Consider the following 15561-nt stretch of genomic DNA (forward strand, 5'->3'; position numbering starts at 1 on the left):
AAGAGTCTGATAATAAAATACGTTAATACAATGACAGTGTGAGTACAAGAGCACATCTTTTTCCCATCTCCAAGGCAAAACAATTTTCCATGGAATGTTTTGCCAAAAAAGGAATCCCAAAATCAATCTGCAACCAAAAAATGTGTACTGCAACCCAAAGAATACAGAACAACTTATGATAATCCACAAAGATAAGCTGTTTTCCTTACCTGAGATGCAGGAGGGGACAATAACTCTGATTTTAGTTCCTTTAATGTCTGCAGTAAAGAGGCTACAGCTTCATCATTTGATGCAGACCAATCGTTAACTGTTCTGTTAAACAGAAACACTTTTTCAGTACCAAGCTTATTTACAGTAATGTTGATATACATTTGATTCCTTCTCCCCACTTTTTATGTTTTAAGGCTGCACTTATGCACTATGCATCACACAAAATATTAGGAACACACACAGAAATTAGCAAGTTTTGTTAATTTTAAGAGTAGACTTTCTAAATGATGCCACATAGGGTTTATTCAAGCATCTCTATTTCACACCAGTCTGCAATTCTATCATACAAATTCAGACTGCACCAAAGAAATAAGAAATCACTGCTACTTGGCCATGCATTCCTGACCCCTAGCTCTTCCCTGCCATGCTGAATGGGGTTTCCCATTCTAATCTTGTAGATGTCTCAATTAGCCTGTTATTTTGATTGCAGTCTATGCTGCAGTTGCCAAACTACCAAACAACTCTACAGTAGGGGTGTTTGGGTTTTATTCAGTGGTTCTTTTTAAGCAGGGCCACTTCACAGATATAGTTCCAATGCAGGCATACAAGCTTCTAGTGGGAATGGCTGCAGTGCCATGACAATAACTAGAGCCTGTTGCCACCACAAAACCATGGTTTCACACAAGGCTGAGTCTTGTAAGCAGATATCCTGCCCACTCCCTTCAGCACAGGGCTCTCAGCCATGACCCACACAAGCTCAGAAGCCGAATGGAAAGAAAACTGCTATTTTATGAACAAATACTCACTTATCTACAGTTTTACATATGAACTCATTCAGGTGCACAGCTACAAAAAGCAACTGCTGCCTTATCTTCTCTAGCTGTTCTTGCTGCTGTTGCAAATGTGGTTTTTCAGTGTCTTTTGTTGTGAGCTGTTTGGCAGTTCGATCTTTGTTCAAGGGACACAACACTTCTTGCTGATGGTTTGGAGGTGGGAGGTTTCTTTCTCTTTCTTCCAACACTGCCAGGATTTCCTGCAGCTCTTTAATTCTTTCTTCATCCCTCTGGTGTTGCCACTCCAAGTTTTGCTGTTTGAACACGATAAGCAGTAGTCAATTGCATCTCACACGTACACACACAAGTATATACACACATACTCACAGAGAAGTGTTTTCTGGGTTTGCTTTTTATACACACACAGACTGTAAAAAAAAAATAAATTAAAAAAATAAATTAAAAAAAAAAAGAGTCCCACCTCATTAGCATATCTATCTCAGTGTTCCTCAACCCACGTTCCACTTACAGGGGAAGGCTTACAGTACTGCCTTCCAGAGCCATCAGGAAGCCATTTAATGGCTTTGGAGTGGACATTTTCTCCATCCATTTCCAGATGTGGCCACTGACAAGGCTCAGGAGAGCCTGCAAAGCCTCCCTCCTCCTCCAATGAAAGTGAAGGAGCTGAGAAAAGGAAGGGTGAAATTGATACTGTGACAAACCTTACATAGGAGCTTAGCTGAAAATAAGGGCATTGACATGAAACCAAGTTTGGTTCTGTTCTGTATTTTGTAATGGATGGAGAAGCCACGTTCTTCTCTCTCTGTTAACAACCAGCAGCTCCCAGCACAGGCAAAGATGTAAAGATCAACTTCCAGCAACACTAAACCCAGACACAAACCCCTGACAACAGCTGTATTTGAGAAATGCAGGAAAAGAGCTCATCCAAGGCCTTTTTCAGAATGCTTTGTTTAAGGGGAGCAAACATTTAAATTAAAAACCAGAATCCACAGGGTTAGATCCCAGTGTGTGGCTGTCTCAGCATCAGGCAAGGCTTGCAGAGACATTCTTACCAGCCTCTCTCGATCTCTCTGCCAGTCCTTCTGTTTCTCTAGCTCTGTTTCTTGCTGCTGCCTTCGCTCGCTCTCTCTCTCCTCTTTCTTGCTTTTATTTTGCTCCTCCATCATCTTCAAGAGCAACTGCAGTTGTTCCTCATCAGTTTTCAGCTTCACCTCTCTCTCCTTCTGGGCCTCGAAGGAATGGGTCACCTCTTGCTTTTGACCCTGAAGGGCCTGCAGTGCCGCTCGCAGTTTGTCACTGACCTCCCTCTCCCTCTGGGTCTCTTGGCAGCACATCTGCACTTCAGTCTCCAGCTGCCTTCTGGAATGAAGGGCCTTCTGGTGCATTTTCTCAATAACAGCAGCTAGCTCCATACTTCGGGACCTCTCCTCTTCCAGCTGGGCTTGGAGCTCTCGAACAAAGGCCTGTTCCAGCAGCGACTCCCTGTGCTGACAAGAAGCACCTTCTTTCACTCTCATGCTCAACTGTTCCGTCAAAACACGTTCGTGGTTCAACGAATTCAGGAGCTCCAGTGAACGATGTTTCTCAGCATCCAGGTTTTTCTGGAGCTCTGAGAGTTTGGTCTGTTCCTGGGCCAGCAAGGCTTCGCAGCGGGAGTGCTCGATCTGCAGCTCCTTGCGGAGATTGTCGTTCACCACTTGCTGGTGCTGCAGGGACACCACCAGCTGGCTCTTCTGCACCGACTGCAGCTCCAAGGCAGCGTGCAGCTCCTGTTCAGAAGGGGAGGCACATTTTGATAATCTTGCCCAAACACTCATTTGTGGAGCAGGCTGGCATACAGCAACCTTCACCCTTCTGTTCTATCCAAGGCTGAGCTAAAGTAGCTCAGCTGTTACAAACTTTCATCTACAATTACAAGTCTAATTTTCTAATTACAAGTGCCAGAAGTCTGCTTGTTAGCAATGTCACACCAAGTGACAAAACCCAAGGTTCTACTGTTAAAATATCTGCTGGTATATTATTTTTTCTTCAATTGATAAAACCCTCATTAGGAAATCACTATTCTATACATCACTCCATTCCCTTAATAAGTGACATCTGAAGCAGAAATAACCCATGTTGATTTAAAAAGAACCAAAAATCTAAGCAATAAGAGAAGATGCAAAACCTCTGGGTTTTTGAGCCCACCTGTTTGAAGCAGATAAAAATAGTCCATCCCTAGGTCCATTTTGGGAGCCAACCTTTCTTCAGAAGGACAGGGAGCACCTGCAGCCGGTCCCAGGGTGCTTACAGACAGTGAGAGCTAGCAGTGTTGACCTCCTGGCAGGGGGATCTGCCCTATCTCCCCAGCCAGGACCACTTCTCCTCTGACCTCCTAGAAAGCCAGGTCAGATGCTCAGTGGCATCAGCTTTCCATAGGAAGGCTTCAAGGCAGGATTTTGGAATGCAACAATGTGAACTGTGAACGCTTCAACCTGTTGTACAACGACACCTGTGGCAATCAGCTTTTCCCTTTGCCTTAACTGAGATGGTCCCTGCCTTCCCTGCATGACCAGTCTTCGTAAAAGTTGTTAGCACCATGTCCTACCATGCAGGTAGTAACAAAAATCCCAGCAGACAAAAACCATCTACCTAAACACATACCAGAAAGAGGACATGAGAGGTCAGACTACAAGTAAATAGGTCAGAATTGTGTTTCCTCACTTAGGGCATTTAACTAGGATTGTTTTGGAGTTATCTGATAGAGTTTGGCTTTAGTTTCTAAAATTAAAGTTTTTCTTCCCTTTTCCAGTCAATCTAGGCCTTTTACAAGAACTGTCATTGCAGTGTCAAGAGAGAAAGCTGTTCAATTATTTGCTGTTCAGTTCCGAAATAAGGGAACAAAACCAGACTTTGGTTAACCTCCAAAAATACATGTTATCTAGGAAAGGCCCCAGGTAATTTCTGCCAAGCATATATGTCATTGAGTGGTTTTCCTTACAACCTCAGTTGATCATACACATCACATCATCCTGGTAGCACATTTGCCCTGGCATAAAGGATGCAAATTACACAACTGTAGAACCTGGCTCTCCTACACAGTGCAGGGCAGTACAAAACTGGTTAAAATGTGAAAGCATAAGGCTCTGAAAACACTAATAAGATATGGGGGGGAGGAGAAAAGCATACAACTCCTGCTATTTCTGCATATGCAATTAAGAAGGATAACTGAAAGCTTTAATTCTGTGAAAACAAAATACATGCTGTGCATGTTCAGTAGAAGTTTGGGTTTTTTTAAAAACAGTTATAAACAAAACATATTGGACATGAAAAAGACAGCAAAAATAACTTGCTAGTTAACTCCATGCACCAAAGGAGGTGAACTGACAAGTCATTACCTCCAAAGCCTTTGTCTTTTCATCTTCTGCTTTCTTATGCTGAAGGTGCTGCTCCTCAAACAGACCCTGTAGCTCCGTTTTCTTCAGCTGTTCCGCCCCTAAGTCTTCAAGTGCAGCTGCCAAATCCTTTTCTTTTTTTTCCAATTCAAACCTGCAGAGTTCAAAAGGACACCTCTATCTGTCTTCAGAACGGAACATCCCTCACCAACAACGCAGGCAAGACATTTTGGGTTACTTTTTGTGAGTTGGTCTATTGACTTGTTTCTTTAAGATGGCCTCAGTTCATTCTAAAGAGGGTCAGTTTCCCAGTCGCAGCTCTTTGGCATATGAAAACATTTACCTCCCTGCAAGCAAAGCTAGAACTAGTCTAGGTAGAATCAAGAGATCTGGAGAAGTCAGCTATCCTGGCAGAGCAAAACTGTTGTCCTGTGAGAGGGAAAAAAAACATTGGCATGCACCAGGAATTAGGAATACGGGCGGGCAAGGGAAGAAGAAAAAAAACCAAAGCACAGACACAGTGACAGGCAGACAGAAGTGCCAACCAAGGGACTGAGACCAACGCTGCAGGAGTGGGTACATCTAGTCTGTTCACTTGTAATACACCCCTACAACATGCACGTGTTTCCACAGCCTTCTCAGTCTAGGCTACAGAAAAGGTAAATATGAGAACTGGAATTGAAAAATAGTTTTAAGCAGGTAGTAAAGAAAAATGAACATATCTGTGCAAAGTGAAAGAGGTTAGTTTTCCTGCCTGTGTTTCCAAGTACTAAGCCATTTTCGGATCCAATTATCTAGATAAATGGATATATGGAGCTTTTTTAGACCTGGTGTTAAATAAAATAAGTTAATAAGTCTGCTTCTCACCGTAACTGGTTTATTTCCCTCTGAAGCTCTTCAAGGGATTTCTGCAGCCTCGTGTTCTCTTGCTTACTTCCATAAAGTTCTGATTTCAGGGCTGCTTTTTCCTGGTTCAAGAGATCCTGTGTTTCAGAGGCTTTTTTCTGCTCCTCAGACAGGGTGCTCTGCATGTCACTTACAATAGATTTTTCCTGCTGGAGTTTATATTCTAGCAATTCAACTAGGAAAATAAAATGTTAAATATTATTTTTATTACAGATAACTTGACAACATTATCTGTTACACTGGTTCAAACTGGGGAGGGATGTGTTTGTGTGAGAGGAGAATCAGCTGCAATTAAGTGTTCTCTGGAGAACTCCTTTCTTTTCAAACATGTTGAATCAGCAGAAAGATGCACATACACACTGCTAGTAGACCAGACAAATTGAGAATAGTATGAAAGCTGCTTGAGATTATCAGAACTACTGCAATATACTGCAACTAAACTGTTCCTATTGGATTCTAAATCTCATTAAGCAAACCCACCCATTTACTAGCAAACATTATATATATTAAAATTATTTCCTAAAAACCAACAAGGGTATTTCACTATCCTTGCTGAGTTCTCTACATGTACACACTATTTAACCAAGAATCACCCTTCAGTTCTGCTGCTTTGGGTTATTTTAAAGCTTCTCTTTGCTCTGTTGTTTGTTTTTGTTTTTAAACTACTAAAACAAAAAGAATTAAAAAATCCTTCCTCTGCCAAAATCCTAGGGAACCTCAGTGCATTAGTAAAACTGAAGGATTGCACAGCATCTGCCTCTTTGCAAAGCAATCTTATTTTGCCTTTTATCTCCTAAGCAAAAAAAAGAAAAGGAAAGAACTGACACAGAAGCAGAGATAACAAGAAGTTGGGGACTACCACCTTTCCTCCGAAGCTGGTGTTCCTGTTTGCTCCCATGATCTTCTGCATTGGTGAGGGTCTCCTGCAATTGCTGCAGCTTCTCCTGGTTCTGCAGGTGTGTCATGCGCAGCTGAGCTCGCAGGTCCTGGATTTCAGACAGCAAGCTGTTCCGGTCTGAAGAGAAGAGGTGCTCCACAACCATCTGCCTCTGTTCCTCCTGAAAATGAACCAAGGGCTAGTGAATCTACAAGGCTATTCCCGTCCATCCTACAAAGGTAGATCCTAGAGAAATCCTTGCAGTACATGTTTTATATGGAGGCAACTTCAAATTACAAGGTTCGTGCTTCATGTTAACATTAAGTAAAAAAGAAAAACCCTACTTCACTAGATTACAAGAAGAGTAACAGTTTATTAATAATAGTTTATACATCATAGTTATGACAAACTATCTGGTCTGAAAACTAAAACACAAATATTATCAGCAAAAAAAATCCAAAACCAATTCAGAGTTTGCTCAATATACACCCTTGGCAAGAGAAGTCTGTGAAGCTCTAAATGGAATTTTTTCCCCTCCTTCCCTTCCTATCAAACATTTCCTTGTCATTATCACAATCTCTAGGCCACTATTTTTTCTGGGTGCCTGTTAAAATAACCAGCAGACTTTTTATCACAGTGTACAAAGTTTGGGAAAACAGGTACCAAGACACAGACTATAACAGCCTATTGAACCCACATAGCCTGGATTAATGCACAAAATATAACAACAGAAGCAACAAAACCCTAAAAACCTTTCAAAAACATGGGGCAGTAGAAGAAGTTCTTCATGAGCATAACACTTTAAGAGGTTTTCTTACTTGTTGTTTCATGATATACTCAATTTTTTCCAGTAATGAACTGTCATCACCAGACCCGGGACTGGAGAAGCGAGACTTGAAGTCAATTTGCAACATGTTTCTCTCCTTCTCAAGCACACTCTGCACTGCTTGCAGAAGTTCTCCTCTCCAGTCAGCAGCAACACTGGAATGTTCCTGTTAAAATGAAAGGTATTTTGTCCTTGAATGGCATCTGTCTCAATCTCTAACCCACTGTAACATGTATCATTGCTGCGTAAGAGTATACCCAGCTGTTAATTTAAGCAGACCAAAGGTGTTTAAAGAGGCCTGTTAAAATCTCAGAAAGAAAAAAGTCCCTTGTCCTCACACATACACACACACACAGACACTAACTAGATAGCAATATACTTTTCTATATATAATAAAAGAATTGGTTACCTTGCTTTAAAGGCTATTTTTATTGCCATACCTTGTCTCCTCTGTCTGCCACCTTGCTAAGGAAATCCTTCAGTGACTGAATGGCATCCAGCAGGGCTAGGCCCTCCTTCTGCCACCCCTCCACTGCTGCTCTGCTCTGAGGCACATTTTGCAGCTCCCTAAAACCAAAGGGATGCTCTGACAAAGCCAGTATTTTGCGGCTCTCCTCATAGACCATCTTCAGAAGAGTCTGAGAAAGAAAAAAAACCACAACCAATGCATAATATTAGGAAAGAGGCACCAGCATCCTGGCAGTGTAAGAGCAGGGAGAGCACCAGACAATAAAAAGAAGGCCATCTGAGGCTGTGGTACAGGTAAAAACCCACAGGTCTGCCCTGCTATTTGGCATGCTGCATAAATTAAGAACACACATCCCCACACCCATGTGCAGAGTGAGCCAACAGTTCCCAGAGCATTTTTATCTCCTAACATCTCAGATCAGTATTTGAGAATACAGCAGCCACTGTCTTCTTAAATCCTGCAGCACAAATGGCAGCCATGGCCAGAGTATTGTATTGCTGTGGACATTAACATGCTACTGTGCAATTAAGTCCTGTGATTAGGACTGTACTTTATCTTTGCTGTTTCTGAACTATTTAGATTCTATGAGGTCTGAAGCCATGTCACACTAAACTCCAGTGATAGCAGAAAACTGAATTACATATTAGGACAACCTTGGCTTAATTTAGCAGATTATGTAGAAATAACATCTCCCAGAATAATCAGTCTTAATAATTTACACAGTGGAAATTGTTTCCTCTGACATTCCAGGCAAAGTAGTATCTTTTAAATAAATTCCCTGTTGACAAACTATTACATCATGCACAGATGTTTCCTGGTCTCTTTTCAAGGAAGGTCACTGGAGGTTGAGTCCCTTTCTACAGGTCCCAGCCTCGACCTGGAACTGCTGCTGATGCTACTCATTGTAGCAACAACAACAACAACACAGAGTATTGAGCTTTAACTCTTCATATTCTTTCTTTGCACTTTTTTGAATGACTTAACTTTGGAACCAACTTGAGTGGCTTTTCTGTCACTGGAATCAAAATGGTGGTAATTTCAAGAGCCAATGCTATGCAGTGAAAAACTTTAGTAAACACTAAGAACAGAAGCACAATAAAGGGTTCAAACTAAACATTCAGTACTGGAATATGCACTCAGATCTTACAGACACTAAAGTCCAGATTGATGATCCAATCCAAAACCTTGAGTACAGCACCAGCTACACAGCCCAACATTCATTGGAGGGACATACAGTCTCCTTTGATGGTTCCAGGCTGCCTTGTTACAGTATTGTTAGACCCTACACAAAACAGTAGAAGCAGATGATAATCTGTAGGGCTCACCAGGCTTGGCAGCCTCTCAGTGGTATCATGAATACAAGCTCTTGGTAAGCAGCAAACTTTCCTAGAGACATTGTCTGGACAGCCAATGGGTGCTTCAGTGACTCGCAGTAAGGAATCTCCAATTACTAATACTTCATGCTTTTCTGGTGGCACTGGTTCTAACACAAGCAGGTGGTTGCATCAGCTTTGCATGGTTGGCTTTTCCTGGATCATGTCAGTAACTGAATGTGCTCTTAATTCTCCAGACCCAGAACATCAAGCCTGTTATGAAGGGGCACTTCAGAGGTTCCTCCTCCTGCCCAAGCAGAGGTTAAAGGTCCAGTGTCCTTCCCCCTGTGAGTTCCTTGAGTCAGTCAGCTTGAGTAGAAATTCAGGCTTACCTTCCCCTTGCACAGCCTTCCTTCATTGCACAGTTCTTTCATTTTGGTGAGCAAGCTGAAAGAATCTTCTCAACATGTTACAAAGTCAATGCTGCCTCTTAAGGAAGTGTATTTCTTCCACTTCTTATTACTCAAGCTCCTTCAAGTATTCAAACTCCCTGGAGGCTACTGCACTTACCCAGGTACTTCTCACCAGCCTCACAGATGAGATGATTTGGAGCACTGAATTTCTCCCTTTCACCAGCTAGAATTCCTGGAATGGCTAAGAGCTTGTTCAGCTGCAACACCAAAGAGCCCCTGGCATATATTTTCTTAAACTTGCCTTGCTGACTAGAATAAGCAATCACTGCTTAGTCTTCTGTATATTCTTCATGCTCCTTGAACTGACTCTGAAAGATCCCTCCACACCTTTTAGTGGTGTTTCCACAGCTCTCCATCACATCAGAATGCCAGGAATATGCAGGGGAGCAGGATGTCAGCTAGCTAAGCTTTATCAAACAGCTTTCTGTAAAGCCTCCAAGACAAACCCACATAACAGATCAGTCAGTCCTTGTACTGCCATATTCTGGAACATCACCAGTGCAAAACTTTTTCAATTCCAGCAAGTTCAAGCAAGACAAATATCAGTAAATTTGTCACATGAGACATCAAAAAATTACTCAAGAACCATAATCAACTTGAAGTTTAAACCATTACAGAACAGTTTACAGTGTAAAGGTAGCAGCTAACTCTATTTTATATTAGCATTTCATTTTGCTGTTTTCATTTGCTGGTACACTTTTATTAATCATATATTACCTTCATCTGTGGTGAAAGTATTTCCATCTGTCTCACCGACTCCATAATATCTGGAAACATTCCACGGTGCTGCAGATAAGCCACGAAACCAGCATCAAGGTGCTCTGATGTTTGTAGCTCCTGCTTTAGTTTAGCTGCCAAATTTGAGGTGGTATCTGGAAAAAGAGACAGCCCCCCAAAAGTGTCACAAAGATGAAAAGAACTCAAAACCAGCCTAACCTCTTGCAAAATAACCATAATTTCTTCTGCTAGTTTGAATGCAGGGTCAGGTGGGTTGAGATCTCAACTAACTTAAAAAAGTAAAAGTGTTTTAAGTTGCCTTTAGGAGCAGAGAAAGCACTGTAGTTGTCAGGACACAATAAACCCCTGTGTCTCCCTTCCAGTACATAAAGGTGAAAAGGTAAAAGCAGACTTCCACCAGCACAAATCCACATCCTTCCTAAACAAAGAACCACCTGAGAAAGGCTTAGCTTTCAAATAAAAAATCTACAGTAAAAGAAAATGGGAGAAAGGGAGAACATTTTAGTATTTTTATACTGAAGATCACAAAAGGTGAAAGGAATTTAGAGTTAAACTTACAGCTGTCACATCCATCGCCCATCGCACCTATGGCAGATGCTCTTGATCTTACACCATGTTGTAAACCCAGAGGGGTTAAAGTTAAATGATCAGCTTCTCTCATCTGCATGGAAATAATTTTTTACATTGATTTAGTTTCCTGAATCCAGTTGTAGAGTTTTCTGCAATTATAACCTTTCTGTTCCTGGTGCAGATTTTAGCAAATGCTACTTGATCACAGTGCTAGAGATGGCAAATCCCACTAGGAATGTCACATTCCTGCTCTATAAGCCACTCCATCTCATTTTTATCTCCCTTTCAATAGTCTTAAGAAACAGACAGGTGTTGATAATTAAGTGGCCTTCAAATGCAAGGCACAAAAATATGCAACCAAAGATTAATTTTCTGAAATAGAGACTTCATCTTCCTGTGAAATGATACAGGCAAAAATATAAAATATTTCCATTAAAAACAAGAACCTCTATTGTCCAATTTTGAAACAGTCTCTTCTAACAATCAAGGACAGATATTCCTAAGTGGAGAACTGTTACAGTAAATTGAGTACCCTAGTAGCAAAAAAGTTGTATAAGTTTTAGCTCAATTACTTGCACCTCAAGGATTATTAAAATTTCTACTTCCATGTAGTGTCACTGCAAAGTACCAGGATTTGAAGGGCTCTCTCAGCAAATCTTCTGAAAGCACAAGAGCAATATTCGTATTTTTTACTGACTCAGCACTGTACAGATGTGCAGGAAGCAAAACCTGCTGTAAGCAGCTTATTCTTCAATGTTAGGTTTTGGAAGACTGTTTGCAATTATTAGAAGTATTTAGCAAACAATGTTTTAAGACATGCCAGAATTTGCTGCGCTATCTGACAGCGTGAGAGGAACTAACAGCTACAGATCCAGAACATTACTGGACCTACCCCTCTCACAGCCTAAGTTTATAATACTTGGAGTCAGTGGCCCAACAATGATCCAAGGGGGACAGAGCTGAGCAGTCTTGTTTAATTGAAATGAAATCAGACATTTAATATCACTTACCGAAATCTTCTCCATATCTTGGTCATCAGAGTAGGTACTTTCAGAGAGAGCTGGACTTTTTCTGTCTACTCCCACTGCTGCTTCCTCACTGCCATTTTCACAAAGGTCAGAATATCCCAGCAACACAGAGTTATCCTCTTGCATGGATGACCTGGTGTGCATCATTTCAAAATCTGAGCTTCCAGCTTCCGACAAGGGAGTCAGATGAAGCACTGCTTGAAGCTCCGTGCTCATGTCCTGCTTTCTCACAATCTCAGGAGAGCCCCACAAAGCCACATTTGCAATGAAATTCTGGAAGTCTTTTGAAGTGTCTTTGCCTATGTCCAAATTGTGTTGTGGAGAATCAGGAGTTTGATGGATTTCCAACATTTGCTGACAACGTGTTTTCAAATCTTGCTCCTCTTCAGAGCTGCTGATCAGGTCTGATTCCTGAATCAAGATATTTTCTTGTGATTGCTTAGTCTGAGTTTTTTTATTTATATTGTGAGTTGCCAACTCAATCATAACTTCATCTTTTTCCTAAAATTAAATAACACATTAATTTTTTAACGGAATTTAAATGTGATTTTACAAACTGAAAGACATGCATTTGAAAAAGATCTTCTCTAATCTAACAGTCATATTTATTACTATTCTCAGGTTTTATGCAAAAATGATCTGACAGTTCAGTATATTTTATATAGCTAACTAGCCAGCTAACTAGGCTGTTTAACAAGCATATCATCAATAGGAGAAAAAAAATCTGTAAAAGAAGTATTTCTGAAGAGCTGACTCTTGTATCAATCAGGAAAAAAGGGTATTTCTTGTAGCTATGTAGATAATCTTCTTTATTCTAAATAGATACAAATCAAAACCTGTTGCTTTCCTAACTAGATAAGTCTCTTAAGGCTTAATAACTGACCTAGGGCACCAGGAAAAAAAATGGTTAATAAGTCTAGATGTTTCCTCTGACTGCCATTTCAATGCAGAAGAAACTGTCCACCATCTAATTCTAGTCACTGGAGGGAAACTGAGTCACACGTCCCATGATGTGGCACACACAGCTACCCTAAGTTCTGCTCAGGCCACAGGTCTACCTTTCAGCATCCTTCTCCCACAGGGTTACTCTACTCATTTATTGTTTATTTCTCCAAGCATCAAACAACAAACTTAAGTCTCTGGTGATCAACAACACTGCAGACCATTTCTCAAACTCTGACTCTGTAAGAACAGACACACTAAATCAGACCAAGTCTTTCTACCTAACAGCCACCTCTGAGAGAGGCTGGGAAATCCAGGTAGCATGGACACAACAGGTGTCCATCTTCCTCAGTTCTTGTGATCCAGGCACATAACCAGCTATTTTCCAGCCAGAGGGCTTGGGTATCTTAATACCCACAGAACCATTCCAGCATCTTTCCCATAGTGTGAGGGGATGGTCATTGACCAGGCCAAGGCTGGACTTCCACCCTCAAACTGCAGAGACACCTGAATAATGTCAATACCGTGCCATGGAGCATGCAGGTACATCCCTGCCTACAAAGGCTCTCATTAAGTCAGCACTTCTATAGAAAGGGCTTTCTTCCCTTCCCAAGGCCACCTGAAGTTACTCTTCTTTTTCTATGACCTTCATGCTCTTACCAACAAGGACAGACACCCTAGGAAGGCTGCTGCTGCAGAGCCACTGCTCCAACAAGTCCCACTGCCTACTCCAGAAGTCAAACATGCTTCCTGTCTTACAGCCTCTAAACCTGTTACTTCACCTGGAGGCTGACATCCAAATGGAACATCTCTGAACCATGCCATGAAAATACCTTTATCCTCATCCTTATAACCTCAGGGATCCAGTGTGACAGCACCTGCCATCACCAAGTGATTAAGGAACCCTAAGGCTAGTGTCCACTCTAATTCCAGGGCTTACTGATGCATTATTATAGATGGCCCTAAGGGAAAAGTAGGTCCAGCTGTGCTCATGACAAAGGCTGTGTGTCTTGTGCAGCAGAAGGCAGACTCCAGAACATATGTTGAGCACACCAAGCTGCAGTTTCTCTTAAAATGCCTCCACAGCTTACGCAGGTCTGGCTGCCTTGATCCCTCCATCCAATGCCCCAGGCACAGAATCCTCTCAAAGCCCCCTCCCAAGCTGGTCCACCCACTGCTTCAAAAGGGTCTGTTCTCTCACCTTGCTAACTTTTTCTTTTTCCTTCAAATCAGGAATTTTTGGATCCCTGGCTCTGAGGTTCCCTCTGCTTTACTACCATGATTCCAAGGAAGTTTCAACAGGACTAGAACAGTATTTCTGCACAGGAGCCCTGCTGGACAGCAGAGCTTCGCCCTGTCCTTGCAAAGTGGTATCTGCCCAAGCACACCTGCCCAGCTCCTTGCAATCCAAGGTCTACATGTCACCAGCCACATATGCAGTCAACATTTTTGTTTGACTTGCTTGATTTTTCCTTCAATTGCTTAACCTAAGTAATTTTAAGACAAAATTACTCTTTTGACCCCTTAGATTCCGTGGATAAGAGTCTAAATGATGCACTGTTTGAAAAGATATTTTAGTTTATTTTAAACCTCCCACCATGCAAATTTAATTTCATCCTCCATACCTCTTACATTTTAAAACAGAGTGGATTGTTCTGTCTCGTTTTAGACAAATCACATACCAGTTTATCAGCAGGGGAAGCCACTACTGCAATTGACTGATTAACATTTGCTTCCAGTTCCTCCATTCCTTTTTCAAAGGCTTCACCGTTTCTGTCTCTCTGGTAACACGTCTTGACAAGGTTAGTCTCTCCATGGCCACTTTGTTCCTTGGGCTTGTACAACTCCAGCTGTGAAATAAGTTCACTTCTTTCCTGTTGTAAGGCTTCAAGCTCTTTCTCATATGCCTCAATTTGATCTTTCAGTTTTGCTGTGCTACCTTGCAGTTCATTGATTTCTCTCTGATAAGCTACTTCTTTCAGATTCAGTGCTTGCAGCTGGAGATCAAGTCTAGAAACTTCTAACTGAAGACTATAAACATCTTGAGCCTGATTTGCATCTCTTTTTTCTATCTCTGCTTGAAGCTCTGCTGCCTTTTTTGTTAAGTACTGCAAATCAGTTGTGTCGGCTTCCTTTTGATCCACCATTGTCTTCATTCTCATCTCTTTCTCTAGAATACTGGCTTCCCTTTCTCTCACAGTATCTTCAAGTTCTTGAATGCGAGAAGTCATCATCCTTGCTTCAACATCTCTCTGAGAAAAACGTTTTTGGAAAAGGCTGTGCTCTTCCTGAAGTGCCTCGTACTGTGTTCTCAGAGAGGTTAGCTCTGCAATGTGCTGCTCCGATGACTCTTGCAACTTTTGGCATTTTTTATCCAAAATTTCCACTTCCAGTCTGAACTGTGATTCCTTCTCTTCCAGTTGCTGCTGCAGAGCTTCTTTAGCAGTTGAGACAAGTTCCAGTTCCTCCTGACATTCCCTAACTTTGGAGAGAAGAAATGCATTTCTTCTGTTTAGATCAGTATCACTCTGACAATCTACTGGTCCCTTCCTCAACTCATTCTGAAGGTTTTCCATGGGCTTTCCCAAAGTAAATTGATAGAGATCATCTTGGTTGTCACTAACTTCATGACATACTGGTCCAAACTGTGCTAGCTCCTTTTGAAGCTTCTCAATTACTCCATGGAGTTGCTCTACCTCTTCATCTTTGTCCTTACGCAGCCTTTCCTGGTCACCGCGAAGATGCTCAACAAGTGATCTGAGTTCTTCAATTTCAGATTTTTGGTCTTCCAGAAACTAAGCAAAAGGATAAGGACTGAATATTACCATATGTAGGTAGAATTACTATTGCAAATACAGTTTAAATTACATTTTTCTTCTGTATAACACAGACTATAATTCACACATTTAACAGCAGGAAGAATTGCACACCTCAGCTGGGATCTCCTCAGAGAATTATCAGACAGATTTAATTTACAAGAAGATCCTGTATACTTTGCTTCCCTCAAGATCAAGCTATGAACATATAGTAAGTACTCTTAC

The 15561-nt window shown here is 41.5% G+C and overlaps 1 protein-coding gene across 11 annotated transcripts in view; it reads right to left on the reverse strand.

Annotated features, from left to right (window-relative positions):
* PCNT (pericentrin) overlaps positions 1–15561 on the reverse strand; it is a 90306-nt gene that overhangs the window by 12067 nt on the left and 62678 nt on the right. For all 11 annotated transcript variants that reach the window (XM_051623757.1, XM_051623765.1, XM_051623764.1 and 8 more), the window contains 12 exons: positions 14203–15315; positions 11561–12079; positions 10539–10641; positions 9960–10114; positions 7428–7625; positions 6980–7153; positions 6147–6342; positions 5246–5459; positions 4382–4532; positions 2057–2773; positions 1017–1297; positions 210–312 (listed from right to left, as the gene is read on the reverse strand). In XM_051623757.1, the coding sequence (XP_051479717.1) occupies positions 210–312; positions 1017–1297; positions 2057–2773; positions 4382–4532; positions 5246–5459; positions 6147–6342; positions 6980–7153; positions 7428–7625; positions 9960–10114; positions 10539–10641; positions 11561–12079; positions 14203–15315 (3924 nt within the window). The remainder of the gene's footprint in view (positions 1–209; positions 313–1016; positions 1298–2056; positions 2774–4381; positions 4533–5245; positions 5460–6146; positions 6343–6979; positions 7154–7427; positions 7626–9959; positions 10115–10538; positions 10642–11560; positions 12080–14202; positions 15316–15561) is intronic.

This window comes from Apus apus, chromosome 6 (assembly GCF_020740795.1).
Source record: "Apus apus isolate bApuApu2 chromosome 6, bApuApu2.pri.cur, whole genome shotgun sequence".
Lineage (NCBI taxonomy): Eukaryota > Metazoa > Chordata > Aves > Apodiformes > Apodidae > Apus > Apus apus.